The 27,396-nt window shown below is 55.5% G+C and overlaps 1 protein-coding gene across 1 annotated transcript; it reads left to right on the top strand.

Moving 5' to 3' along the window:
- Positions 1-27,396, top strand: FGF11 (fibroblast growth factor 11). The gene is given in 8 exon segments (XM_060255603.1): positions 1-193; positions 15,659-15,684; positions 15,686-15,724; positions 15,726-15,770; position 16,153; positions 16,811-16,914; positions 25,679-25,877; positions 26,238-27,396. Coding segments are annotated over 8 exon segments (729 nt in total). The 3' UTR covers positions 26,360-27,396.

Below are 27,396 nucleotides of genomic sequence, written 5' to 3'. Positions count from 1 at the left end.
ATGGCCGCCTTGGCCAGCTCGCTCATCCGCCAGAAGCGGGAGATCCGCGACCCCGTGGCCAGCCGGCCCGTCTCCGCCCAGCGCAAGGTGTGCCCGCGCGGCACCAAGTCCCTCTGCCAGAAGCAGCTGCTCGTGCTCATCTCCAAGGTGCGCCTCTGCGGGGGGCGCAAGGGACGCCTCGACAAGGCCCCCGGTGAGTCCCCCCCCGTCGAGCAAGCCCTTGCCAGGCCCGGGGGCAGCGGGGAGGGCGGAGGGGGGGGGGGCACGGCGTGGCCAGCCTCGACCTCTTGCACCGTCGCCCGGGGGGGGGGGGGGGCAGGCCGCCCTCTGGCTTTGTGGCCACCTCAGCTCTTGGCTGCTTTTCCCCTGACGGTGCACTCCGGAGCGCTTCTGCCCTCCCAGCCCCGCGGCTGAGTCCTGACTCGGCTCAGGATGGCGCAGTGAACCCCCTGGCCGCCCGCCTGGCACCTGGGAGGTCTCCGCCGGCCGGCCAGCTCCCCCCCATGGAGTGCATCCCTTTGCGGTCCCTCCTGCCCACAGGTGGTGAGTGTGCAGCCTGGGGTCAGGCAAGCAAGAGGAGAAGGCAGGTTCTTGGGAAGGGGGGGGGGGCGGTTGAAAGCATCCTGGGCCCTCTTAAGAAAAATGTGCACATGGCCAAGCTGGTGGGCCTGTGACCAGTGGTCTGGTCCCTATGTAAAACGAGCAGTGAAGGGCGGTGAGAGAACGGTTGGAGCACTCTTCACATGCCTAGAAACACCCTTTCCCTGAAGTTTGCGCACTGAGATGCTGTAAAAGTTGTTGTTGTTTTTTAAATGTAGAAATGCCATTTGCTTTATTTACTGTTAAAACGAAGAAGTCCCGATGTGCGGAGCGCAAATTAAGTGGTGGATGGGGCGCTCCGGAGGCTCAGTCTTAGAGCACTTCAAAAGACGGCTCATTAATTTAAAGGCCTTTAAATGAAAAGTGTTCGCTCACATAAGTGCATTTCCAAATCCAGAGGCTTGGGATCAGCCGTGGTAATTCTCCAAACTGTTCCTCATGCAGAAATAATCACTTTAGTAGTTCCGCCGAATGGATCAAAATGCGGTTTGCCGCAAGCACTTTGGGGTGGGGGTCGATTCCTCAGGGCATCCCTGCGGGGGGGGGGGGGTTTGCTGATCCAGGAGGGAAACCCCCCCCCATGCGTGATTTCTAGCAAAGAAGGGAAAGAGGCAGAAACCAATTCAGACATCATCGTAGTCTCAGTTTTGGGAGCAGAGGGCCAGCTGGGATTAATTAAGGCAGGAGTACTCTGCACATGTTCAGGAGTTGCCTCATCACTGTCCTAAGCCTTGCTTCTGAGTCTTGGTGGTGGAGGGCCAGGGTGGATTGTGGGAGCCGAAATGAGAAACCCACATGATGAAGACATTGGAGAACAGGTTGAAGAGCTGGAATATATATGGGGGGGGGGGGGCTGAGAGATTTGTACGGTTAACCACGAGGCAAAGAACTTTGTCTTCCTCTTTCATTGTGCGAGAATTTCGGGAGTACCCAGTAGCACAGCTATGCAACCGATTCAGAGCAGATAAACCAGTACACATCTTTGCATGATGCATATTGAACGTGGAACTTACTGGAACTAGAAGGACATATGTATGTATGTTACAACTGGCTCATGGTGACCTCAGCAAGGGGCTTCCAAGGCGAGTGAGAAGCGGAGGTGGTTGGCCACTGTCTTCCTTTGCAGAGTCTTCCGTAGTGGTCTCCCACCCAGCTAAACCCTGCCTCTCACTGCTGGAAATATTAAGGATTTTAAAGGTAAAGGTAGAGTCCCCTGTGCAAGGACCAGTCGCATCACGACCTTTTCACGGCAGACTTTTTACGGGGTGGTTTGCCCTTGCCTTCCCAGTCCTCTACGCTTTCCCCCCCAGCAAGCTGGGGACTCATTTTACCCACCTCGGAAGGATGGAAGGCCGAGTCAACCTCGAGCCGGCTAACTGAAAACCCACCTTCCACCGGGATCGAATTCAGGTCGTGAGCAGAGAGCTCGGACTGCAGTACTGCAGCTTTACCACTCTGCGCCACGGGGGTCCTATTAAAGGTTTTAATACATGCTAAAATCACTTGGACAGCTTTTGAAAAGGATTGGACATCTCCCATCTATAGCAGTTAGCCGTAAAGGGTACGTGGAACCTCCACGATCAGAGGCAGCGTAGCTTTGAATGCAAACTGTCCAGGGCAAACAAGTGGAGGATGTTTTGCCCTCCGAGCTCCACTTGTAGGCTTGGGGGAGCTCCAGGAGGGGGCTAAGGAGCACAGCTGCTCCCCCCTCTTTCCTCCCCTTCATTAGGCGGTGGGGGGCACCCGTGTTCCCAGCCCTCGTCCTTTCACCAAATGCTCCTTAGGAAGGCAGCTCTCAGGCAGAAGAATGCAAGGCAAAGGCTGGCCGCACGTGGGCTGCAATTCCGCCGGAAAAAGTGCCGGGTGTAGAATCAGAGGCTGGAGAATTTCCCTGCAGCTGCTGCTATTTACCGGTTCAGAAATGCTCCAGGGAGCCATTTGTGAGCTTTGTCAGCTCCCTCCCCCAGAACCGCCCCCCCCCAAGAGTTTCGAGCCCTTTTGACTTCCCAAAATACACTTGGCTGTGGTGGGCGATGCCTGCTGAATGACCCCCTGCAGCCTGTGGGTGGGGGCAGCACAGCCCCAAGAGCTTTTGGTGGCCCCGCCTCGTGGCAGAATAGATGATGCCCATTGGCTTTGTTCGCATTGTGGGAAGGGGTTGCAGAATCCACCTTTTCCCCTTCGTGCGGGGTTCCACGTTCTAAAAGAATAATAAAATCACAAAAGAGAGAGACACACTGAGGTCATAGTTTGCAGATATACCCCGCCTTTCTCTCTGAATCAGAGACTCAGAGCGGATTACAATCTGTATCAGCAGTGGCCAACGGTAGCTCTCCAGATGTTTTTTTGCTGGGGCTGATGGGAGTTGTAGGCAAAAAACATCTGGAGAGCTACCGTTGGACACCCTGTCCTATATCTTCTCCCCTACAACAGACACCCTGTGAGGTGGGAGGGGCTGAGAGAGCTCTCCCAGAAGTTGCCCTTTCAAGGACAACTCCTGCGAGAGCTATGGCTAACCCAAGGCCATTCCAGCATCTGCAAGTGGAGGAGTGGGGAGTCGAACTTGATTCTCCCAGATAAGAGTCTGCACACTTAAACACTACACCAAACTGAAGGGATTGGTGGAAGTACAAGCTGGGGCAGATCTGTGGGTGTCGGGGGAAGAGGGAGGCAACAGCGTGCAGGGCCAGCTTGGTATAGTGGTTGAGTGTGTCGACTCTGATCTTGGAGAACCTGGTTTGATTCTCCACTCCGCCTCCTCCACATGCAGCTGCTGGAGTGACCTTGGGTCAGCCATAACTCTCGCAGAGCTGCTCTCTCAGCCCCACCTATCTCACGGGGGTGTCCTGTTGTGGGGAAGGGAAAAGAGATTGGAAGCCGTTGTGAGACACCAAGTGAAAGGTGGGTGGAAAATCCAATCTCTTCTTCTGTCTTTACTTCTGCGCCACGGAAAGGTCAAGTTCAGGGACCTGCATCGAACACACACATTTTTTTGGAAGCTGGCCGCAAGGAAGGGGGGCAGGGGGCACAAGGAGAGAAGGGGGCTGGTGCACCCCAGGGACTGAGTCCACTCCCAGCCAGCTTGTGGGCGGGGGGAGTGGCATCCCCTCCATGGCCTGTGTTGCTGCCGGCTGGGTCTGGGAGGAGGCAGATTCTTTGTTTGCGGTGAGATCTCGTTTGGGACATGACCGCCAATCCCCTCCCTGGCCCCAGAGCTTCCCACCTGACACGTTCCTCTGCCCATGTCCCGCCAGAAGCCTGAGAGTCTTGCTCCAGCGTCCGAGAAAGCTGAGACAGCCAGGATGCAGAATTCTGCAGCAAAGACCCAATCCTACAGCATGGCTGTTTGGTGGGGTGCGATGGCAACGGATGCTACTCTGTGTGACGAAGAAAGGGCCCAACTGCTGGCCCCACATGAGGGAAGGAGGGAGAAGCAGCAGCCAGAAGGTGTGGGGGGGTGTCCCTCCCAGCTGCTGCCTCTTCTCCTCAAGAGAGCACCTGAGGCACACAGGCTTGGGGGGGGGGCAGTATTCCACAGAGACTTGTGTCTAATCAAGATGACTCACCTGTGGCAGCAAAAGAAGTCAGTCCATAGAATCAGGGTCATCTAGTCCAACCCCATGCACAATGCAGAAAATCACAAGCACCTCCCCCCTATACACACCCCAGGGACCCCTGGCTCCATGCCCAGAAGATGACAAAAACCCTCCAGGATCCCTGAACATAAGAGAAGCCCTGTTGGGTCAGGCCAATGGCCCATCCAGTCCAACACTCTGTGTCACATAAGAACACAGAGAAGCCCTGTTGGATCAGGCCAATGGCCCCTCACTCCAACACTGTGGTCACACAAGGGCCAAAAAACCAAGCGGCATCAGGAGGTCCATCAGTGGGGCCAGGACACTAGAAGCCCTCCCACTGTGCCCCTCCCAAGCACCAAGAATACAGAGCATCACTTGCCCCATCACTGCTGTGGCTAATAGCCACTGATGGACCTTTGCTCCATATGCTTATCCAATCCCCTCTTGAAGCTGGCTATGCTTGTAGCCCGCCACCACCTCATGTGGCAGTGAATTCCACGTGTTAATCACCCTTTGGGTGAAGAAGGACTTCCTTTTATCAGTTCTAACCCGACTGCTCAGCAATTTCATTAATACCCAGGAGTTCTTGTGTTGTGAGAAAGGGAGAAAAGGACTTCTTGCTGGAAAGCCAGGGAAGCTACAGTCCCGGACTCCTGGGTCCGTTGACCAGCTGCGCTCAACATGCAGAACAGCTATGTCCCCCTCAGTTTCCCTTTACACCTTCAGCATCGTGCCCTGAACAGATACTTGTTCCTGGTTTGCTGGCCTGGGCTGTGAGCCAGGAGAGTGCCAAGACCCACCTCCCCCTTCCCCCTTCTTTCACACAGAGCAGCCCTTGGGGAAAACCTTCCTTCTGTAGACCCCTTGGTGTGGTATTACTTCCGAGGCGAGATCCACACAGCTCCCAGAATTCACCTCAGCGCTTGCTCAGCTGCGTCATTCGAGGGCCAGCTCTCGAAAGTCGTGTGTGGGCTATGTCGGCCTTCCTGACATCTGTTCGTTTACCGAAAGCCTTCTACTCTGCCATGCTTTCCAGGCAGCTCCTGCACAGAAAGGGAATTGTTTTTGTTTGAAAGGTTTCTTAAATCCCTTTCAGAGGCCAACAGATAATCCCGACAAGAATGGACAAGGGAGCAGAGGGTACGAATCAGGCAGGGTGAGAAAACCACTGGGCGAGGGAAGGCGAGGGAAGAGGGAAGGATCTCCCAAGCCAGTCCGTGGCCTAAAACCCCAATCATAACACCTGAGGGGGGGGGAATGGTTTTGCTTGGCTCCATTCGCTCCAAATAGAATAAATGTCAGATCTTTGAGAGCCACAAGACATGAACGTCAGATGTTTGAGAGCTTCAAGACAGGAAGGAAGGCAAATAGATGGAGGTGGAGGTAGAAAGAAAGCAACTTTAAATGCATTCTCCAAGCCAGCCAACAAGGGAGTGGGGGCTTTGCGAGTCATACAATATGCGTCACACGTGCTCCTGAGCTACGGTTTGGCCACCCCTGTCTGACACTTTTCAGAGCTTTATAAGTAAGGATCAGTACCCAGAAACAAATTGGCATCCAGGAAACCTACCTGAAAATTGTTAGGATTTGGCTTTTATGGCTGCCAGAGTTTTGCAGGACTTGAAACTTCTGAACAGCTTTCCGGGGCTGGCCCAAATAGAGCACACTGCGGTAGTCCAAAATAATGCGATCAGTTTGTGCCAGGACTTGCCTGGTTGAGAAAAGACTGCTTGCTGCTGGCGGATCAGCTGAAGCTGGTAAAGGCATTTCATGTTACCTTTTGTGCTTGCATGCAGAGGCTTTGTGTCCACAACGGTGATCCTTACAATACCACTTAGAGGTCCAGAAGCTGTTGTGGCTCTCTCCAATCTCTGTAATCCCATCAAGAAGCCCCCTGCCCTAAAGCTCTCCTCTGTAGGGGTTTTTTTGTACAGGAGCTCCCTTGCCTGTTAGGCCACACACCCCTGATGTAGCCTATCCTCCTGGAGCTAACAGTAGGCCCTGTGAGAAGAGCCCTGTAAGCTGTTAGAGGATTGGCTACATCAGGTTGGGACCTCTAGGGTCATCTAGTCCAACCCCCTGCACAATGTAGGAAACCCACAAACCCCTCCCCTAAATTCACAGGATCTTCATTGCTGTCAGAGGGCCATCTAGCCTCTGTTGAAAAACCTCCAAGGAAGGAGAGCCCACCACCTCCCAGGGAGGAAGCCTGTTCCACTGAGGAACCGCTCTAACGGTCAGGAAGTTCTTCCTCAGCCGCCCTGAGCCACTTGTGGGAAGGGCGGGATATAAATCCCAAATAAATAAATAAATAAATAAATAAAAATGTTGAGCTGGAAACTCTTTTGATTTAATTTCAACCTGCTGGTTCTGGTCCTACCTTCCGGGGCCACAGAACACAATTCCACACCCTCCTCTCTAGGACAGCCCTTCAAGTCCTTGAAGATGGTGATCCTATCACCTCTCAGCCGCCTCCTCTCCAGGCTAAACCTGCCAGCTCCTTCAACCTTTCCTCACAGGACTTGGTCTCCAGATCCCTCACCATCTTCGTCGCCCTCCTCTGGACCCGTTCCAGCTTGTCTAGTTCCTTCTTAAATGTGGTGCCCAAACTGAACACCAGACTCCAGGTGAGGTCTGACCAGAGCAGAGTAAAGCAATACCATCACATCACATCACGTGATCTGGACGCCAGACTTCTGTTGATACAGCCCAAAATTGCATTTGCCTTTTTAGCCACCGCATCACACTGTTGACTCATCCAAGCGGGCAGCCGTGTTGGTCTGAGGCAGTCGAACAAAGCAGGAGTCAAGGGTCACCTTTAAGACCAAGCTGCTTTTATCTAGAACGTTTTTAAGACCAACCAATTTTTATTTGGAAGAAATAAAATGGGTTCTAAACAAAAATGGGTTGGCCTTAAAGGTAACACTTGAATCCTGCTTTGTTCAACTGTTGCCTCATGTTCATTCAGCGTAGGACCCACGAAGACCCTAGAAAGGGCCCTCCCCTGCGGAGGTCTGGTGTAATTCCGAGCAACGACAGTCCCCAAGGGAGGCCTGAGGATGCAGCCTGTTGGGGTCGCCGAGGGGGCGGGCGAAGCCGTTGAGGCTATTCTGCGGCGCCACTTCCGACGGCCTGCAGCCGGCCAGGCGCCGCCTCTTGCTCCAGCATGTCGTCCCGGGCCTTGGAGCGGCTGCCCAGACGGGAGGGGGAGCGATGGTGGGTCCCCCCCCCTTACTCTAGCCCCCTCGAGGGGGCGGCGCTGCGCGCCTTCGGCAGCTTTTGAGCTCAAGATTTGACCGGCAGTGGCTGCGTGGAGCCTCCGGCTGCGGTTTTGTCTTTTGCGCGTGGCCGGTGGAGGGCCGGACTGGGTCGTGGGCATGGGGGGGGGCGGCGGTTCCTCTTCTGCCCCTTCGCCCTGCAGCCTCCCTCCAGAGCTGCGCCTCCTTCCCTGCCGCCCCTGCCCACCGCCCGTCCCTGGCTCCCCGTCCCCGGGGGGGGGGGGGCTCAGCCCATCAGCCCCCCCCCCCCCGCCGGCCCTGCTGGAGCGCAGACTGCGTGCTCTCCGGGGCGAGGACTGCGCCAGACCAGCCCACCCCCGTCTTGCGCGAGGAATGCCCCAAGCTGGTGCCGGCCGGACGTGGGGGGGGGGGGGAGCTCGCCCCAAAGAGACCGAGGCGGGCGGGGGTCTCGGGCCGTCGGGCCGTTTGCAGAGTCCCGCGGAGGCCCCATTCGGCAAAGTCTGTTTGTTGCGCGCAGGGGGTGCCGTTGAGCACGTGCGGCGCGCCCTCCCCTTGGGCATTTTGTTGGCCGGGGCTCGGTTCAGTGGACCCAGGTGGAGAACTGGAACCCCCGGCCGGGCTCTGAGCTCCGGCACCGCCCTCCCCCACCCCCGCAGAAAGAAGGCGGCAGGCCTCGGCCGGGCCCCGAAGAGGCGGAATTGCGCCCTGCAGGCCGCCTAGCGCCAGCCTGTCCAACCCAGCGGAGGAAGCCGTCGCGGGCCCCATCCTCGAGGTCTCCTGGCCCCCTCCCCCGGCCCTCCTTCCTTCCCAACCGGGTGGGGGGAGCTGCAATCCGAGGGGCCAAAGCCGACCCCTCGACGCCCTGCAAACGGGGCCTGCGGCGCCTCGGCGAGGCTCAAAGCGGCTGCAGGCCGCGGCAGCTGCGGTTCCTCCCCGTCTGCGGTCACGTCGGGGAATCACGGGCGGGGGGGGGGGGACTACTGGCCTGGGCTTCTACTGAAGGGGGGGGGGGGCTAGTGCGGTTTTTTTTCATTAGCTAAGTGCTGGGGCGTCATCTTTTTTATTGCAAAAAGAAAGATATTTATGGGGGGAGGAGCCGTCGGGGCCAAGGGAGGCTCGCCGGAGCTTTCCAAAGACGCCGGGTTTTATTTGTCCGCTTATTGGGAAATTGGGATATAAACATGATTGAAACCTCCCGCGAGGGGTGCCAAAGCGCTTGAAGCCTCCTGCCTCCCCGCCAGTGTGACGCAAGCCCGGTTCACAGCTGCTTCCCCCCCCCCCACGAGAATCCCCTCTCCAACCCTAATCCCCCCCCGCCCCCCACCCCCACCCCGCTGCCCCCCCAGCCAGCGATGCGAGAAGCCCCTCGCCCCGCCTTCCTCTTGACTTAATCCCCCCCCACCCGCCAGCCTGCCTTGATCCCCCCCCCATTTCCAATCATAATCCTCTGATTTATTTTTGCCCCCATCTGTGGGCTTCCCAGCCCTCGCACATTACCATAAATTAAAGCCATTTAAATATATTTGCAGCCATTACGGGGAAGAGGAAGGAAATTGCATTTTGCTAGAAGAACTTGTGGGGGGGGGAACAGCCCATTTCTGTCTGGCTGCTGAATGTGTATTTAAGAACCAGCTGCTACAGACAGAGGAAAGGAAAGGTCCCCTGTGCAAGCACCAGTCGTTTCCGACTTTGGGGTGACGTTGCTTTCATGAGGTTTTTACGGCAGACTTTTTTACGGGGTGGTTTGCCCTTGCCTTCCCCAGTCATCTACACTTCCCCCCCAGCAAGCTGGGAACAACTTTGACCGACCTCGGAAGGATGGAAGGCGGAGTCAACCTCGAGCCGACAACCTGAAAGCTCAGCTTCCGCCAGGGATCGAACTCAGCTCGTGAGCAGAGCTTAGGACTGCAGCTTTAACACTCTGCGCCACGGGGCTCTTGCAAAGTTTATATGAGCCCGATGTGAAGGGAAGGAGCAGCAAATTGACATCCAAAGTGATTTATTCCCCCCCACCCCCAATCTTTTGCCATGCTTTCAGAGTCCCAGGGAGTAAAGCGCTCTCTCACACACAACTGCGGGAGGGAGTTGGACACCCAGCATCACCCTCACTCCCATATTTCATCCCCAGCGAGTCTGCCAAATACCACCCTAATACCTGCCCGCCCAGAAAATGCCAGGTCTTCCTTGCCAGCCCCCCGAACCCCACAGGCCTCCCAATGTTGGCTGCCTCTTAAGCCCCCTTCCCCCATGATGCCCTTACAGGCATCTGAACAGACCTTCACCCCAAATGTCCCCAGACCTTTATGTGCGGCACCCAAGGGGGGGCAGAGCCTTGGCCTACAGACCCCCCCCCTCCCAAGTCCTTGAGCTATTCCCAGTATTGGGGGCCCAGAGGGAGGCCTGGGCCCCACCTTGGGATCTGCAGAGCCTCCCAGCGGCCCCCTCCCTCTGGCTGGTTCCTTAGCTCCTGTAACCTTGTAGGTTGTGTTCTCTCTCTTTCTCTGCAGCTGCAGTGAGCGAGGGGGAGGGGACTGAAGGAACGAAGGTCACACACACACACAGAGGCACAAGCACACACAACACACCGGGGCTGTTCCACACCGCATTGCACGCTGGCGAGGAAATTCCCTTTATGCACCACAGGTCCAGCCCCGAAACAGTGGGCCCCGATCCATGCTGCCCTCTTGGAGCAGGATGAAGGCACCCAAGCCTCCCCTCCTACCCCCAGTAATACAGGGGCCGGACTCCAGAGTCTTCTCTTATGGAGCCAGCCCTTCTGCCAAAGGAGCACCTGCCGTTCCAGCCCCCCCACCCCCCCGCAGCCCTGCTCCCAGGCGGGGTGGAAAGATTGGGGCGCCCAGGTTTCAATCTCACTCGGTGTCCGCCTGGGAAGGGCTAGTGCAGAGGAGGGGGGGGGGGCTGGCAGAGGAAGGAATGCCCTTGAGCATGTGGCGAGTGCTGTCCCACCCCCATGGAGGCCTCCCCCAGAACTGACGCTCGGCTTTGCCTTCAGCCACCAGCCCCTGGGGAAGACGCCGCTTGGCTCCTTCCCTACACCCAGCCAGCACATCACAAGAAGCCAAGGCCTCCCAGAGCCCCCCCCCCCAGCGCTGCTTCAAGTGGGGCTGTTGCCAAACAGCCACGGGGCCTGCAGAAGGTCCCAGCTTCGACCCCCGTCCTGCAAAGGCCACGATGCGTTCTCCCTAAAGCAGTCGGGAATTGGGCCAAGCCAGTGCCCCCCTCAGCTCATTTGGACCACTCCTCTCCGCCCAGGAAGGTGGGATGTCAGGGGGCTTCTGAGGACCCCCAGAGCGCTTGCTTCCCCTGCTGGCCCCCAAATGTTTGGAATTGTATTTGGAGGGCTCTGTCACAAAGTGTGGGCCATCCAGGTCAAGGCCGTGGTGTTCAGGCAGGCAGGGGCTCCAGAAATGAGGCACCAGCTTGAAATCCCGCCTTGGGCGCACCAGAATCCATTCTGTTTTCTCAGCCTCGGTTGGCCCCATCCGGAAAATGAGTTGCTCTCTGCACGGCTGCTGAGCCCTTTTTGGGGAGAGCAGGGAGGCAACTGGAGCCAGGAATAATGAGTGGGGTGAGGAGGGCAAAGGAGGAAGGTAGCAGCTGGGTGTTGGGTTTGCGGGGAAAGAGGCTGCTGATACTTCTGCTTTGGCTAAGATTGCTCTCGAGGAGATGCAGGCAGCAGCCGGAAGAGACCTTGCATGACAAGGCTGGAGGTTCATCAAGGGGATGGAACTGGGGGAGGGGGTTGTGCTCCACCTGCTCAAGGCCCAGCTTTCCTCCTCAGGCTGCCCCCCCCTCACTGGGAGGGACGCCGCCCCTGCACTGCAGGCCCCCTGCCTTCCCCTCCTGCTCCCTGGCTTCCTTTCCTCTCCAAGCAAAAGGCCTTTTCCCCCCCAACGCCTTTCCCTTTAAGGCGCGATAGAATTAAAATGTTCCGATCTGCTCAGCGTTGATTGAATGGGAACCCGCTCTGCGGCTCGTTAAAGGTGCCCATTTTTCTTTGCTAAGTATAATTTGCTCAAAAGTCTCTCCTGGCTTGTCATCGCCCAGATGCCAGCCCCAGAAAAGCCCCTCCGCCTGGCGGCTGGTGACTTATTTTCCCGGGCTTGTCAGGAGACAGCCAGCAAGAGAGAGAGAAAATCCAAGGCTTGGAGCTGGCCAAGGAGAAGAAGCCCTTCCAAAGAGAGATGTCAAGTGGGTGTTTGTGCACTTGCGGGCTGTGTGTGCACGCGCACAATCACACACATGCAGACCGCCCCCAGGTAGAGGACTAGGGTGGCCAATCTCCAGGTGGGGCCTGGAGATCTCCCAGAATTACATTTCCCAGCTGCAGAGGAGAACTACAGGTTCCTCTAGAGAAAATGGCCAGTTTTGGCAGCTGGAGACTCAGGTGCCACCTCTCTGGAGGGTCCTCCCACCCCACAGCCCTGCCGTTCAGATCTCCAGGAATTCTGCAATTCAGAGTCGAGAGTCCTGATAAGTTTTGCTTGGGTCTTTTTCATTAAGGCAAGTTTCTCGCCCTCAGCGTGAATTGCCTTTTTTCAAAGGGATATCTCAGCCATTGATGTGCACATATGTGCTTGTGTGCCAAGGGGGCCCTGGGAATCATAGAATTGGGAGGGACCTCCAGGGTCATCTAGTCCAACCCCCTGCACAGTGCAGGAACTTCAGAAATAAAAAAGTAAAGGTCGTCCCCTGTGCAAGCACCAGTCGTTTTCGACTCTGGGGTGACGTTGCTTTCACAATGTTTTCACGGCAGCCTTTTTAATGGGGTGGTTTGCCATCAGTGGCCCATGGTGCAGAGTGGTAAAGCAGCAGTACTGTGATCTGAACTCTCTGCTCACGACCTGAGTTCGATTCTGGTGGAAGCTGGTTCAGGTAGCCGGCCCAAGGTTGACTCAGCCTTCCATCCTTCTGAGGTCGGTAAAATGAGTCCCCAGCTTGCTGTGGGGGGGGGGAGTGTAGATGACTGGGGAAGGCAATGGCAAACCACCTTGTAAAAAGTCTGCTGTGAAAAACGTGAAAGCAATGTCACCCCAGAGTCAGAAACGACTGGTGCTTGCCCAGGGGACCTGACCTTTCCTTTCCTTTCCTTTCCTTTCCTTTCCTTTCCTTTCCTTTCCTTTCCTTTCCTTTCCTTTCCTTTCCTTTCCTTTCCTTTCCTTTCCTTGCCATTGCCGTCCCCAGTCATCTACATTTCCCCCCCAGCAAGCTGGGTACTTTCCCCCTAAATTCACAGGCTCCTCATTGCTGTCAGATGGCCATCCAGCCTCTGTTGAAAAACCTCCAAGGAAGGAGAGCCCACCACCTCCCAAGCAGGAAGCCTGTTCCACTGAGGAACTGCTCTAACAGTCAGGAAGTTAGAATCACAGAGTTGGAAGGGACCTCTAGGGTCATCTAGTCCAACCCCCTGCACAATGCAGGAAACTCACAAACACCTCCCCCTAAATTCACAGGCTCCTCATTGCTGTCAGATGGCCATCCAGCCTCTGTTGAAAAACCTCCAAGGAAGGAGAGCCCACCACCTCCCAAGCAGGAAGCCTGTTCCACTGAGGAACTGCTCTAACAGTCAGGAAGTTAGAATCACAGAGTTGGAAGGGACCTCTAGGGTCATCTAGTCCAACCCCCTGCACAATGCAGGAAACTCACAAACACCTCCCCCTAAATTCACAGGCTCCTCATTGCTGTCAGATGGCCATCCAGCCTCTGTTGAAAAACCTCCAAGGAAGGAGAGCCCACCACCTCCCAAGGAGGAAGCCAGTTCCACTGCTGGTTTGCACACCTGCATACACAAATGCCCACCCCCTAGTCACCCCCACACTGGCCCACTGCAGCCCTTCTGCCCTTCTCTGCAGGGGACCCCAGAGGGAACCAGTAGGGCAGTTTTGGGGGGAGGGTCCTTGCAGAGGGGGCAGCCAGGATTTCCAGGCCGGGGGAGGGGAAGCTGAGGCTCTTTGCCAAGGAGTGACATTTCTCGCTGCCTCAGCAGCAGAGGAGAAAGTGTCATCCATCACGCAGAGGGAATCCAGGCGGCAGGAAGAGCAAGTGCCAGCAGGAGGGGAGGAGAGGAGAGGGAAGGGATCTTCGCAGGCCCTTCAGAGTCACAGCGGACAGACACGGGCTTCAGCCAAAGCAGAGCGAAGCTGGTGGTCTTCACCGGGTCCCCGAGCAGAGCACAGAGGGGTCTTGGTGGCTCAGGGGGAGAGCATCTGCTTGGCATGCAAAAGGTGGGCTGCGACAACAGAAGTCTAGTGTCCACATCCTGTGATGTGGTGGTATCACTTTACTCTGCTCTGGTCAGACCTCACCTGGAGTCTTGTGTTCAGTTTTGGGCACCACATTTTAAGAAGGATAGAGACAAGCTGGAACGGGTCCAGAGGAGGGCGACGAGGATGGTGAGGGGTCTGGAGACAGAGTCCTTTGAGGAAAGGTTGAAGGAGCTGGGGATGTTTAGCCTGGAGAGGAGGCGGCTGAGAGGTGATAGGATCACCATCTTCAAGGACTTGAAGGGCTGTCATTTAGAGGATGGTGTGGAATTGTCTTCTGTGGCCCCAGAGGGTAGGACCAGAACCAATGGGTTGAAATTAAATCAAAAGAGTTTCCGGCTCAACATTAGGAAGAACTTCCTGACCGTTAGAGCGGTTCCTCAGTGCAACAGGCTTCCTCCTTGGGAGGTGGTGGGCTCTCCTTCCTTGGAGGTTTTGAAACAGAGGCTAGATGGCCATCTGACAGCAATGAAGATCCTGTAAATTTAGAGGGAGGTGTTTGTGAGTTTCCTGCCTTGTGCAGGGGGTTGGACTAGATGACCCTAGAGGTCCTTTCCAACTCTATGATTCTATTAGGAAGAACTTCCTGACCGTTGGAGCGGTTCCTCAGTGCAACAGGCTTCCTCCTTGGGAGGTGGTGGGCTCTCCTTCCTTGGAGGTTTTCAAACAGAGGCTAGAGGGCCATCTGACAGCAATGGAGATCCTGTGAATTTAGGGGGAGGTGTTTGTGGATTTCCTGCATTGTGCAGGGGGTTGGACTAGATGACCCTGGAGATCCCTTCCAACTCTATGATTCTATGAGGGAGAACTTCCTGACCATTAGAGCGGTTCCTCAGTGGAACAGGCTTCCCCCTTGGGAGGTGGTGGGCTCTCCTTCCTTGGAGGTTTTTCAACAAGAGGCTAGATGGCCCCCTGACAGCAATGAGGATCCTGTGAATTTAGAGGGAGGGATTTGTGAGTTTCTTGAGAAGCCCAGCCAGGCCAAGGAGGCTTTGTGGACCAAGGGCGGGTCTTTCGTAGCCCCAGCTAGACAGGCAGGGAAAGACCTGTTGGTGGCCATGGAAGGTGGCAGCCTGTCCAAGGGACTCCCTTCTGAGAGGGAGGGACCAGTGACCGGGTCTGAATATAGCCCTTCCCCTCACAAAAGAAATACATACCAAGGAGTTCATTGTTTGTGTGTGTTTCAGGACATGATTGCTTTAAAATGTCTTGGGCAGACATGCCCGTTACTTCTAGCCGCCACTTCCCAAGATGGAGGACATGGCTATTTGGATATTTAAGATTCACATAAGACGCTCACCCTGCTGTCAAAATGTGTGTTTTGGAAGCTGGTAAAGCCAGAGACACTGTTATCTGAGTTGCAGAGACTGCCGTGTTTTATTTCTTTAATTCATTTATGGTCCCCAAGGTCGCCCAGTGACTTTTGTGGCATGACTGGGGATTTGAACCGGGCCTCCTAGTTACTAGTCCAACACTCTTAACCACTACGCCAGGGGTGGCCAACGGTCGCTCTCCAGATGTTTTTTTTGCCTACAACCCCCATCAGCCCCAGCCATTGGCCATGCTGGCTGGGGCTGATGGGAGTTGTAGGCAAAAAAACATCTGGAGAGAGACCGTTGGCCACCCCTGCCCTACGCCAAGGTGGCTGTAGAGCGAAGAGAAGAGATGACTGAACCTGGCAGGGCCTGAGACGGCTGGAAGGTCCCTTCTGGTTTTGCAAAGAAGACTGCCAGAGCTGTGGGGCCCGGACACCAATGGGGCAGGGGGGGGGGTCCTTCAGTGCTCCAAAGGTGCCCTCCTCTTGGCTCCGGAGGCATGATGTCTTTCCCCCCTCCCCTTTCTATGCAGCAACGTAACTGGCAAAGCGGCTGCCGGGCTCTGATTGACGTTGTCCTTGCTGCACTGTCCTCTTTCTTCTCTCTTCTCCCCCCCCCTTTTGGGACCCCCCCCTCCACAGAACCGCAGCTGAAAGGCATCGTCACCCCGGCTCTTCTGCCGGCATGGCTATTACCTCCAGGTGCACCCCGGATGGCAGGATCGACGGCACGAGAGAGGATGCCAACGGTTTGGTAAGGGCAGCGGGGAGGGGCGCTCTCATGCCAACCGGAGGCCCCGCCTGGCACTCCAGCGCACTTCAGCCAGCCTGGCCTGGGAGAGCTGCCAGTACTGGGGGGAGGGCAGATCTGACCCCCCCACAAGCTCCTGAATGGGGCCCCAAACGCCCTGGGGCTGGCTTTTGCCAGGAGAGACAGGTGCCCCCCCTGTCCCTAGGGGAAGGCTTCTGATAAAACGTGGCTAAACGGGAAGGCCTGTTTGTTATGCTGGCCAGCTTGGGGGGGGGGGGGGCAGGACTGGAATGGGCTGAAGAGGGGCGGGGGATGTGGTTGCAGCTTTTGGCTCCCTTGGGAGGCCTTCAGAGAGCTGCCCTTCAGGAAAGGGGAGGGGCAGCAGAGTTCCCTAGCTCAGTCCCCCACGGCTGCCTGCTGCCCCACTCTGTCCGGGTTTGGGGGTGCCTTCTCCTTGCTCCACTTCGTCAAGGCCTGATCCCCCCCCCCATCTGCAGGTGCCTCCAAATGTCCTCTGCCCCTTCCAAATCCTTTCTCTCGCTCTCCCTTTCTGCATAATTGAGTCTCCTCCAGCCCGCCACCCAGGGACCTGGGGAGGGACGAGTGATGGATGATCTTGCTCTCTCCTCCCCCTCCCCTCTTGAGCCTGTTCCAGTCCTGCCCCCCCCCCCCCGCCAGCTGGCCAGCATAACAAACAGGCCTTCCCGTTTAGCCACGTTTATCAGAAGCTTTCCCCAAGGGACGGTCTCGTGGCAAAAGCCCAGCCCCAGGGGGAAGGGAGGGTCTGGGGGGTGACTCCCATCCCGTTGCTCAAAGCTGGCTTGGCCTTCCTGCCCCCTGCAGGCCAGATCCTGCACTTCCGGTGGCCCAGACCGAGTTCGGCCCTGCAGTGCTTCCCCGCGGAGCTGTCGCTGGTGGGGCGACCAACCCCACTTCTGGAGCACCCCCCCCCCCGCGTCACCCTTTCCACCCCCGGTGCGCCTTTCTCTGCTCTTTGGCCGCTCGCCTTCCTCCCATCTCTCCTCTCCTGTCTTTGCCAACAGCTCTCTTCAACCTGATCCCCGTGGGCCTCCGGGTGGTCGCCATCCAGAGCACGAAGTCGGGCCAGTACGTGGCCATGAACGCCGAAGGCTATCTCTATACCTCCGTGAGTCCCCGCCCTTCCTTGCACCTCCGGGGGGGGCAGGGGGGAGCAGGCCTTGCGGGGAACCGTGGTGGCCACAGGTAGGGAGAAGAGCTGCCCTGAAGGCTGGCGCTTGGGCAGGGAACGGCTTGGCACCACTGCAGAGGGCACAGGCGCCCAGCCAGAACGAAACGTTGGCATCCTGAGGAAACGGCCTGCCTCGCCAGGTCAAGGCTTGGGGTGCCAGCGGGCAAAGCTTGGGGTGCTCAGCCCCTCCCCTCCCCCCACCCCATTCCTTGGTGGGCAGGCAGCCAGGCCCCAGGTGGGCAGGAGAAGCAAAGCTACACGCGACTGCTGCTTTGTTTCCCCCGCCTATTCACGCTGTGATTCTCTATCCCCCGGTTTGGAGGCATCAGAAAGGGAAATGTCTGCTGGGCACTCCATCATTCCCATGCAGGGGTGGCCAACAGTAGCTCTCCAGATGTTTTTTGGCCTACAACTCCCATCAGCCCCAGCCAGCATGGCCAATGGCTGGGGCTGATGGGAATTGTAGGCAAAAAACGTCTGGAGAGCTACCCTTGGCCACCCCTGCCGTAGGGTATGGTGGAGAATTGATCCATGGGAATCTGGGCTCGGGGGAGGCTGTTTTTTGAGACAGAAACCACATTTCTAGCATTGCATCCAGTGCCTCTCCTCAAAACGCCCTCCAAGTTTCAAAAGGATTGGAGCAGGGGGGTCCAATTTTATGAGCCCCCAAAGAAGGTGCCCCTATCCTTCATTATTTCCAATGGAGGAAAGGCATTTTAAAGTTGTGCAGTCTCTTTAAATGTGATGGCCAGAACTCCCTTTGGAGTTCAGTTATGCTTGTCACAACCTTGCTCCTGGCTCCACCCCCCGAGTCTCCTGGCTCCACCCCAAAGTCTCATAGCTCCACCCCCCGAGTCTCCTGGCTCCACCCCAAAGTCTCATAGCTCCACCCCCCGAGTCTCCTGGCTGCACCCTCAGAGTCTCCTGACTCCACCCCCAACATCTCCTGGCTCCACTCCCAGAGTCTCCTGACTCCACCCCTAAAGTCTCCTGGCTCCACCCCAAAGTCTCCTGGCTCCACCCCCAACATCTCCTGGCTCCACTCCCAGAGTCTCCTGACTCCACCCCTAAAGTCTCCTGGCTCCACCTCAAAGTCTCCTGGCTCCACCCCCAGAATCTCCTGACTCCACCCCCAACATCTCCTGGCTCCACTCCCAGAGTCTCCGGACTCCACCCCTAAAGTCTCCTGGCTCCACCCCCAGAGTCGCCTGGCTCCACCCCAAAATCTCCTGACTCCATCCCCAGAGTCTCCTGGCACCACCTCTAAAGTCTCCTGGCTCCACCTTCACAGTGCCCAGATATTTCTCGAATGGAACCTGGCAGCCGTATTTGTGGGACACCCCTGGTGGGGGAAGGGGGGTGCCAGAGAAAGCCCGTGGGCACACTGAACCCCTAAGGCAACTCCTGCTCCCCTCTTCGGGGCTGGGGGTGGGATCCCCCTGGGCACATTCAGAGCGGACGTCTTTCCAACAGCCCTGTGAGGGAGGCCGGCAGCCTGAAAGGGAGCACCCCCCCCCCCTTGGAGGCTGTGTGGCTGACGCTGAACCACACTCTGTCTCTGCTCAGCTCTCCCCAACCAGCACTCGGGCCTCCCCACCCCCACGAGCTGCAATTAGAAACTGCCCCGGTTTGCAAGGACTCCCCAGAGAGAATTCCCTGACCCCGATCCAGAAGGAAGCTCAGCTCTGTACAGGGCCCTCCCGTCCTCTTCGCTGCCGCCTTCTCCCTGTAAAATCCTTCCCGGGAGGCCTTGCGGGCTGTCTGCAGCTCTTGGCTACCTGCCCCTCCCCCTGCCCTGCTCAGTGTGAAGAAGGTACCAGCCTAGTCGGGGTGCGGGGGAGAGAGGCATGGGTCCCATGGGGTGCCCTCTATGCTGAGATGGAAGCATCCAAGCTCTCGGTTTAAAACCTGATTTATTTTCTACGTGCCTTTTCTTGTCCTTTCTCCACTGCCCTTGGGGTCCCCTCCCTTCCACTCTATGGGAGGCCAAGCACAGAGAAAGAAATGCACCAGGCAGAGCCCAGATTCAAACCCAGAACCGCCCCCCCCCCCCCGATTCCACTCTGGTTCTCTGGTCCTGGATGACCCATGGTGTTCTCCTTCTAGAGAGCCAGTTTGGTGTAGTGGTTAAGTGCGTGCACTCTTATCTGGGAGAACCGGGTTTGACTCCCCACTCCTCCACTTGCAGCTGCTGGCATGGCCTTGGGTCTGGCAGAGGTTGCTCTTGAAAGGGCAGCTGCTGGGAGAGCCCTCGCAGCCCCACCCACCTCACAGGGTGTCTTTTGTGGGCGAGGAAGGGAAAGGAGATTGTTGGCCGCTCTGAGACTCTGTCCTTGAAAGGGCAGCTTTTCTGAGAGCTCTCTCAGCCCCACCTACCTCACAGGGTGTCTGTTGTGGGGGAGAAAAATAAAGGAGATTGTAAGCTGCTCTGAGACTCTGAGATTCAGAGTGGAGGGTGGAATATATATATATAGGAGAGCCAGTTTGGTATAGTGGTTAAGTGCGCAGACTCTTATCTGGAAGAACTGGGTTTGATTCCCCACTCCTCCACTTGCAGCTGCTGGAATGGCCTTGGGTCAGCCAGAGCTATCACAGAGCTGTCCTTGACAGGGCAGCTGCTGTGAGAGCCCTCTCAGCCCCACCTGCCTCACAGGGTGTCTGTTGTGAGGGGAGAAGACACAGGAGATTGTAAGCTGCTCTGAGTCTCTGATTCAGAGAGAAGGGCGGGGTATAAATCTGCAATTCTTCTTCTTCTTCCCATTATAAGGCCTAGCACCAGGAATGCCTGCCTTCCCGGGCCCAAGACCAGTGTGTTTTCTTTGGTCCAGGAGCCTGACCTCTCCTTGCGCCGGGCAGAGTCTGGCCCCCGGTGAGGTGCCATGGCTTGGGGACTGCCTGCCTTCTGCCCCTGGGATGGCGCAGGGTGGGGGGAGGAGAAGGTGAAGAGAGAGGTGGAGAAATCCTTTGTCCTCTGCACAGAGAGGTGACCCCAGTCCAGCAAGGAAGGCTGCAGAAGGCTTCACAGCAGAGGAGTTTTCCCTGGGAAGGTGATGGCTGTCATGCACCGCGAGGGGGGGCCAAAGATGATCTGCACAGCATGGTTGCCTGTGAGAGAGAGAAAGGCAGGAGGAAGGAATCCATGGATGAGACAGCAGAGAGGGTAAAGAGGGCGAGGATGAATAGGGGACAGGAAAGCAGATAAGAACATAAGAGAAGCCCTGTTGGATCAGGCCAATGGCCCACCCAGTCCAACACTCTGTCCCATAAGAACAGAAGAGAAGCCCTGTTGGATCAGGTCAGTGGCCCATCCAGTCCAACACTCTGTGTCACATAAGAACATGAGAGAAGCCATGTTGGATCAGGCCAGTGGCCCCTCCAGTCCAACACTCTGTGTCACACAGTGGCCAAAAAAGAAAGGAGGTTCACAAGTGGGGCTTTGCCCCCCCAAGCACCAAGAATACAGAGCATCACTGCCCCAGACAGTTCCAAAAATATTCTGTGTCTAATAGCCACTGATGGACCTCTGCTCCATATTTTTATTCAAACCCCTCTTGAAGGTGGCTACAAGCATAGCCGTCTCCTGTGGCAGTGAATTCCACATGAAGTACTTCTTTTTATCCATTCTAACTTGACTGCTCAGCAATTTCATTCATGAGTTCTTGTATTGTGGGAAAGGGAGAAAAGCAGTTCTTTCTCTACTTTCTCCATCCCATGCATAATCTTGTAAACCTCTCTCATGTCACCCCGCAGTCGACGTTTCTCCAAGCTAAAGAGCCCCAAGCGTTTTAACCTTTCTTCATAGGAAAGTGTTCCAACCCTTTAATCATTCTAGTTGCCCTTTTCTGGACTTTTTCCAATGCTAGAATATTCTTTTTGAGGTGTGGTGACCAGAATTGTACACAGTATTTCAAATGAGACCGTACAATCGATTTATACAGGGGCATTATGATACTGGCTGATTTGTTTTCAATTCCTTTCCTAATAATTCCCAGCATGGCATTGGCCTTTTTTATTGCAATCGCACACTGTCTTGACATTTTCAGTGAGTTATCTACCACGACCCCAAGATCTCTCTCTTGGTCAGTCTCTGCCAGTTCACACCCCATCAACTTGTATTTGTAGCTGGGATTCTTGGCCCCAATGTGCATTACTTGTCCACATTGAACCTCATCCGCCTCGTTGACGCCCACTCGCCCAGCCTCACAATCCTCTCTGGTTCTTACCACTCTAAACAATTTAGTGTCATCTGCAAACTTAGCCACTTCACTGCTTACTCCCAACTCCAAATCATTAATGAACAAGTTAAAGAGCATGGGACCCAGTACTGAGCCCTGCGGCACCCCACTGCTTACTGTCTTCCACTGAAGCAGAAGAAGACAAAACTGTAGATTTATACCTCGCTCTTCTATCTGAATAAGAGACTCAGAGCGGCTTACAATCTCCTATATCTTTCTGTGAGGTGGGTGGGGCTGAGAGAGCTCTGACAGAAACTGCACTTTCAAGGACAACTCCTGCGATAACTATGGTTAACCCAAGGCCATTCCAGCAGGTGCAAGTGGAGGCGTGGCGAATCAAACCCGATTCTCCCAGATAAGAGTCCGCACACTTAACCACTACACCAAACTTGGCTCTCTCCTTATCTTATGCCATAAGAGCATAAGAAAGAACCCTGCTGGATCAGGCCAGTAGTCCATCTAGTCTCACACAGTGGCCAACCAGCTCCTCTGCAGGGCCAACAACAGGGCACAGAGGCTGAGGCCTTCCCCTGATGCTGCCTCCTGGGTTTGGGATTCAGAGGATTAGTGCCCTTGAATGTGGAGGTTCCCTTCAGCCACCCTGGCTAGTAGCCACTGATAGACTTGTCCTCCACAAATCTAGCTAATCCCTTTTTGAAGCTGTCTACGCCTGTGGCTACCTCCGCATTCTCCAAATTTTAATCACCAAATAAAGCGGTATTTCCTATTGTCCGTCCTGAACCTCCTGCCCATCAGCTTCGTTGGAGGCCCTCGAGTTTGCCCTCCTCTGTACTTTCCACAGTTCTGCAATGTCCTTTTGGAGATACAGTGGCCAGAAGTGAACATTCAAGATACAGTGACCGGAACTCTTGGATTCAAGCCCAGCATCTGAGAAGTGACAAGAAAGGCTTTCTGACAGGTGGTGGCCTCTGAGCATGGACAGAGAGCTACCCCCTCCCAGTGGCACATCTCCCAAGTCACTGCAGGGAGAGGGGAGAGCGGGGTCAGCTTTCTAGGAACGTGGATGCTGCTTTAATCTGTGGCGTCGTGGGAGGGATTCCCTGACCAGCTGTCCCCCAGTTTCTCTTGATGCCCACTTTTCGCCTCCTCCTCCTCCTCTCTTTAGTGTCTACCATTTAAACCACAGCCTAGAATCAGAGAATCATAGAGTTGGAAGGGTCATCTACTCCAACCCCCTGCACAATGCAGGAAACTCACAAACACCTCCCCCTAAATTCACAGGATCCTCATTGCTGTCAGGTGGCCATCTAGCCTCTGCTTAAGAACCTCCAAGGAAGGAGAGCCCACCACCTCCCAAGGAAGCCTAACAGAAATCAAACTGGGATGGGGGGAGGGGAGGAATGTGGGAACTGAGAGCTCTTCTTCTTCCTAACTTGGAAGATTCCTCCTCCTTGATCATGGACCAGCCATGGTTACTGTGATGGAGAAGCACTCTGTGCATGCCCATGAGCTCCCTGCATCCCGACTCTCTGATCGGCGGTGGCATTAAAAGCAGGTTTCAGGCCTTTCTGCTTTGCTGATTCTTGCAGAAATACCTTTCAGGAGGGATCTTTCCTCCCCATATGTACTGACATTTTAAAAAAGAGATCTTTTTAATGCCAATTAAAGGGTTTTTGCAGGAAATTTGGCAGACGGCGACAAGCCACTGGAAGGGAGGGGGCCCTTCTCTGGGACATTCTGCTCTCATTAACATGATAGCTTCTTTGGCTCCTTTCACCTCACGATTCTGGGACGCGAACCCAGTTATTCCGGAGAGAACCCGCCCCCCTTGCCCCAAGCCCCTGGGCCATTTCAGAACCGCCTGCTGGGAATTGGCCATAGTGCAGTGCCGCCTTGTGGCGTACACGTCTTACTGCAACCCAAATAGATAGATCCAAGTACCATAGGTAGCCGTGTTGGTCTGAAGCAGCAGAACAAAATAGGGGTCGATTGCACCTTTACAACCAACTTAGTTTTATTCAGAACGTCAGCTTTCGTGTGCTCTCAGCCGGATTCCTCGTCTGATGAAGTATGCTTAGAGCACACGAAAGCGTACGTTCTAAATAAAACTAAGTTGGTCTTAAAGGTGCAATCGACTCCTATTTTGTTCTACTACTTCAGACCAACGCTTTAGTCTGTGTCATCGTGGGAGGGATTCCCTGGCCAGCTGTCCCCCAGTTTCTCTTGATGCCCACTTTCCCCCTCTTCCTTCTCTCGTTAGTGTCTACTGTTTAAACCACAGCCTAGAATCATAGAAGCAGGCACCTCCAGGGTCATCTAGTCCAACCCCCTGCACAATGCAGAAAACTCTCAAAGACCTCCTGCTAAATTCACAGGATCTTCATCGCTGTCAGATGGCCATCTAGCCTCTGTGTAATAGCCTCCAAGGAGAGCCCACCACCTCCTGAGGAAGCCTGTTCCATTGAGGAACTGCTCTAATGGTCAGGAAGTTTTTCCTAATGTTGAGTTGGATCTTTTGATTTAATTTCAGCCCACTGGTTCTGGTCCTACCTTCCTGGGCCACAGAAAACAATTCCACACCATCCTCTCTAGGACAGCCCTTCAAGGACTTGAAGATGGTGATCATATCAGAGGAAGGCCTCGGCCTCTCTGTCCTGTGGTTGCCCCTCCAGGGGAACTGGGTGGCCACTGTGAGAGACAGGAGGCTGGACTGGTTGGCCCTCCCTGGTCTGATCCAGCAGGGCTCCTCTGAGGTTCTTCTCAAGGGAAGGCCTCAGCCTCTCTGCCCTGTTGTGGGCCCTCCAGAGGAATTGGTTGACCACTGTGTGAAACAGGAGGCTGGACTAAATGGACCATCCCTGGTCTGATCCAGCAGGGCTCCTCTGAGGTTCTTCTCAGGGGAAGGCCTCGGCCTCTTTGCCCTGTTGTTGGCCCTCCAGAGGAACTGGTTGACCACTGTGTGAGACAGGAGGCTGGACTAAATGGACCATCCCTGGTCTGACACAGCAGGGCTCTTCTGAGGTTCTTCTCAGGGGAAGGCCTCAGCCTCTCTGCCCTGCTGTTGGCCCCTCCAGGGGAACTGGTCAGCCCCTGTGTTAGACAGGAGGCTGGACTGGATGGACCCTCCCTGGTCTGATCCAGCAGGGCTCCTCTGAGGTTCTTCTCAGGGGAAGGCCTCAGCCTCTCTGCCCTGTTGTGGGCCCTCCAGAGGAATTGGTGAAACAGGAGGCTGGACTAAATGGACCATCCCTGGTCTGACACAGCAGGGCTCTTCTGAGGTTCTTCTCAGGGGAAGGCCTCAGCCTCTCTGCCCTGCTGTTGGCCCTCCAGGGGAACTGGTCAGCCCCTGTGTTAGACAGCAGGCTGGACTAAATGGACCCTCTTTGGTCTGATTCAGCAGGGCTCTTCTGAGGTTCTTCTCAGGGGAAGGCCTCAGCCTCTCTGCCCTGTTGTTGGCCCTCCAGAGGAACTGGTTGGCCACTGTGTGAAACAGGAGGCTGGACTAGATGGACCCTCCCTGGTCTGACCCAGCAGGGCTCTTTTGATGTTCTTCTCAGGGGAAGGCCTCGGCCTCTCTGCCCTGTTGTTGACCCCGAGGAACTGGTTGTCCTGTGTGAGACAGGAGGCTGGACTAGATGGACCCTCACTGGTCTGATCCAGCAGGGCTCTTCTGAGGTTCTTCTCAGAGGAAGGCCTCAGCCTCTCTGCCTTGATGCTGTCCCTCCAGAGGAACCAATTGGCCCCTCTGTGAGACAGGAGGCTGGACTAGATGGACCCTCCCTGGTCTGATCCAGCAGGGCTCTTTAGATGTTGTTCTGTTCCCTCAGCTTCGACCTTTTCTCCTCCACTTTCATTTGTATTTGCTGTTGCTGTACATTGCTGTCAAGTCCCAGGTAAATTATGGCCACTCTATAGAGTTTTCAAGGCCAGAGACCCAACAGCCGTGGTTTGCCATTGCCTGCTTCTGCACAGAGACCCTGGACTTTCTGGAGGGGTCTTCTGTCCAAGTACTGACTAGGGCCGAATCTGCTGAGCTTCTGAGATCTAGCCTGGGCCCCCTCCGGGTTCTTATATACAACAACTTAAAAGTGCATCCTACTTTTCAGCCTAAGGAAGGACACTCCCCCCCCCCCACACACACACACACTGCTACTTCTCCCACTGAGGAAAATGTTTCTCCTGATGGGGCAAATAGCAGCTTCTGGGGCCCATTTGAGATCGGCTGAATAGTCCAGAGGGAGGACTAGGTCCTGCACCTCCACCCTGCAGCCCTCGTCCAAATTGGAGAGCCCCCCCCCCTTCCTAAAACTCATTTGGGAGAGCTGGCTGGAGTTCTGCTGGTTCCTCTTCCTTCCAAGGGTCTTCTCTCCCCTCGTGTGTGCCCCATGAAATCTGCCTTTCGTGGTTCTAGAATGGGGGATTCTGGGGGCCTGGTTGAAGTCCGGAGCTGCTGCCTTAAGGCCAGTATGATGTTCACCCCCTTCTCTTCTTCGCCCCCAATCCAGGCTCACTTCACCGCCGAGTGCCGTTTCAAGGAGTGCGTCTTTGAAAACTATTACGTGATGTATTCCTCCACCCTGTACCGGCAGCGGGAGTCCGGACGGTCGTGGTATTTGGGCATCAACAAAGACGGGCAGGTGATGAAGGGGAACCGAGTAAAGAAGACCAAAGCCGCCGCCCACTTCCTCCCCAAACTGCTGGAAGGTGAGCCTCTGGGAAGCCTTTGGGGCCCTGATCCCCGCAGATGCTCTCTTGCAGAGCCCTTGCTCCACAAGCAGCCTCTTCCACAGCCCTGTGTCTAATTTAGCAGCTTACGTTGTCTTCCTTCTGGCCCTTCTGGACAGCCCTGTCTTGCATACTCTCACATAGCAACCATTGTGGGGCGGCTGCTGCCCTGTTTTCGTACAGGCCTTCTGGGAAATGTAGGAGAATTTCCGTGCCGCTAATGCAGGATCGTATCCTGGTTGGATTGGGTTTGTAGAGTGGGATTTGGGGGAGGGTGGGGCAGCAGGGCCCCGATTCCCATTTTTATTTCCTCCTCTTCCTTCCTTCCCTCCATACCAGTGGCTTTGTATCGTGAGCCATCTCTGCACAACGTCGTCGAGTCCGTCTTGTCCAAGAAGGCAGAGGAGGAAGACACGGCTGCTCCCCCCGTCAAAGAGATATCCAAGGCTGAAGCCACGTAGCCCTGAGGGTGGGGGGTGCGTCCTCTCTCTCCGCCCCCCCCCGCCTCCTCTCCTCTCACGTGTGTCACAGACACACATGCCCCCCCCCTCCAGTGGCCACTCTTGTAGCCACCATCTGAACAAATCCCTTCACGTTTCCTCTTTTATTTCTCAGGATGTCCCCCCCCCCACAAAAAAAACCTGATTTTTTCCTCTTGTGTTCAACCACTGATTTTTAAGACAGTCTGCCAGGAGGTGAAGGATCACAGACTACAGACTTTCCTTCTCTGTGGATAAGAAGAAACTACAGAAGGAGAGAGTCTTCCGTTTCAAGCCATAGGTGCAATATGGCCTCCAGCCTCCAGGGGCAGCAGCCTTGTGATGCTGTGTAAGGGCAGCAGATGCCCGTCTTTCAAACTGTGATAAATCCACCGCAGGCTTTCTGGCCAGTGTAGGGCAGAAGTTGTCGCCCCTGTCAGGGATACAATGAACATAGCAAAACAATCTATTCCGTCTTCCATGTAAGCCAATTGTTGCAATACGGTGCTTCGCTTCTGCGGCTCTGATGACACGAGTTCTAATTCCACACCGGGAGAAAGCAGGCTGGGAAGAGGAAAAGGCGTGACTACACCGAGCCAGCTGGAAGCAACGTCCTGTCTCTCGTTCTACATGGGGGGGCAAAGATCTTCCATTTCACAATCAGTTTTTTTAAAGTTTTGTTTACTGAGCGGTGACCTTGTCCTGTTACGAATTTGCACGAGAGAAGAGAAAATTGAGTCACTGACTTTTTAAGAGTTGTGGACAGCAGCAGCAGTTAACGAGAAGAGATTCCTTGGGGAAAGGGGCAACGGATCGAGTGTTGGTTTACTAGCTCAGGCCTTGGGGGGGGGGCGGGGGGAGCAGTCCTCTCCTTTTGGCCATCTCAGGACCCGAAGGGAGGGTGTGGCCTTCCCAAAACTGAAATCACTTCATCTTCTGGTGGAGCAATTTTTAAAACTGGGATCTTTCTTCCTTCACCCGTGACTCGTCGATATTGACTCATCGGAGGAATATCAAAA

This window comes from Heteronotia binoei, chromosome 15 (assembly GCF_032191835.1).
Source record: "Heteronotia binoei isolate CCM8104 ecotype False Entrance Well chromosome 15, APGP_CSIRO_Hbin_v1, whole genome shotgun sequence".
In the NCBI taxonomy this organism is placed as follows: Eukaryota; Metazoa; Chordata; class Lepidosauria; order Squamata; family Gekkonidae; genus Heteronotia; species Heteronotia binoei.
The sequence above is the reverse complement of the archived record's forward strand: the minus strand, read 5'-3'. Positions and strand labels throughout refer to the sequence as shown.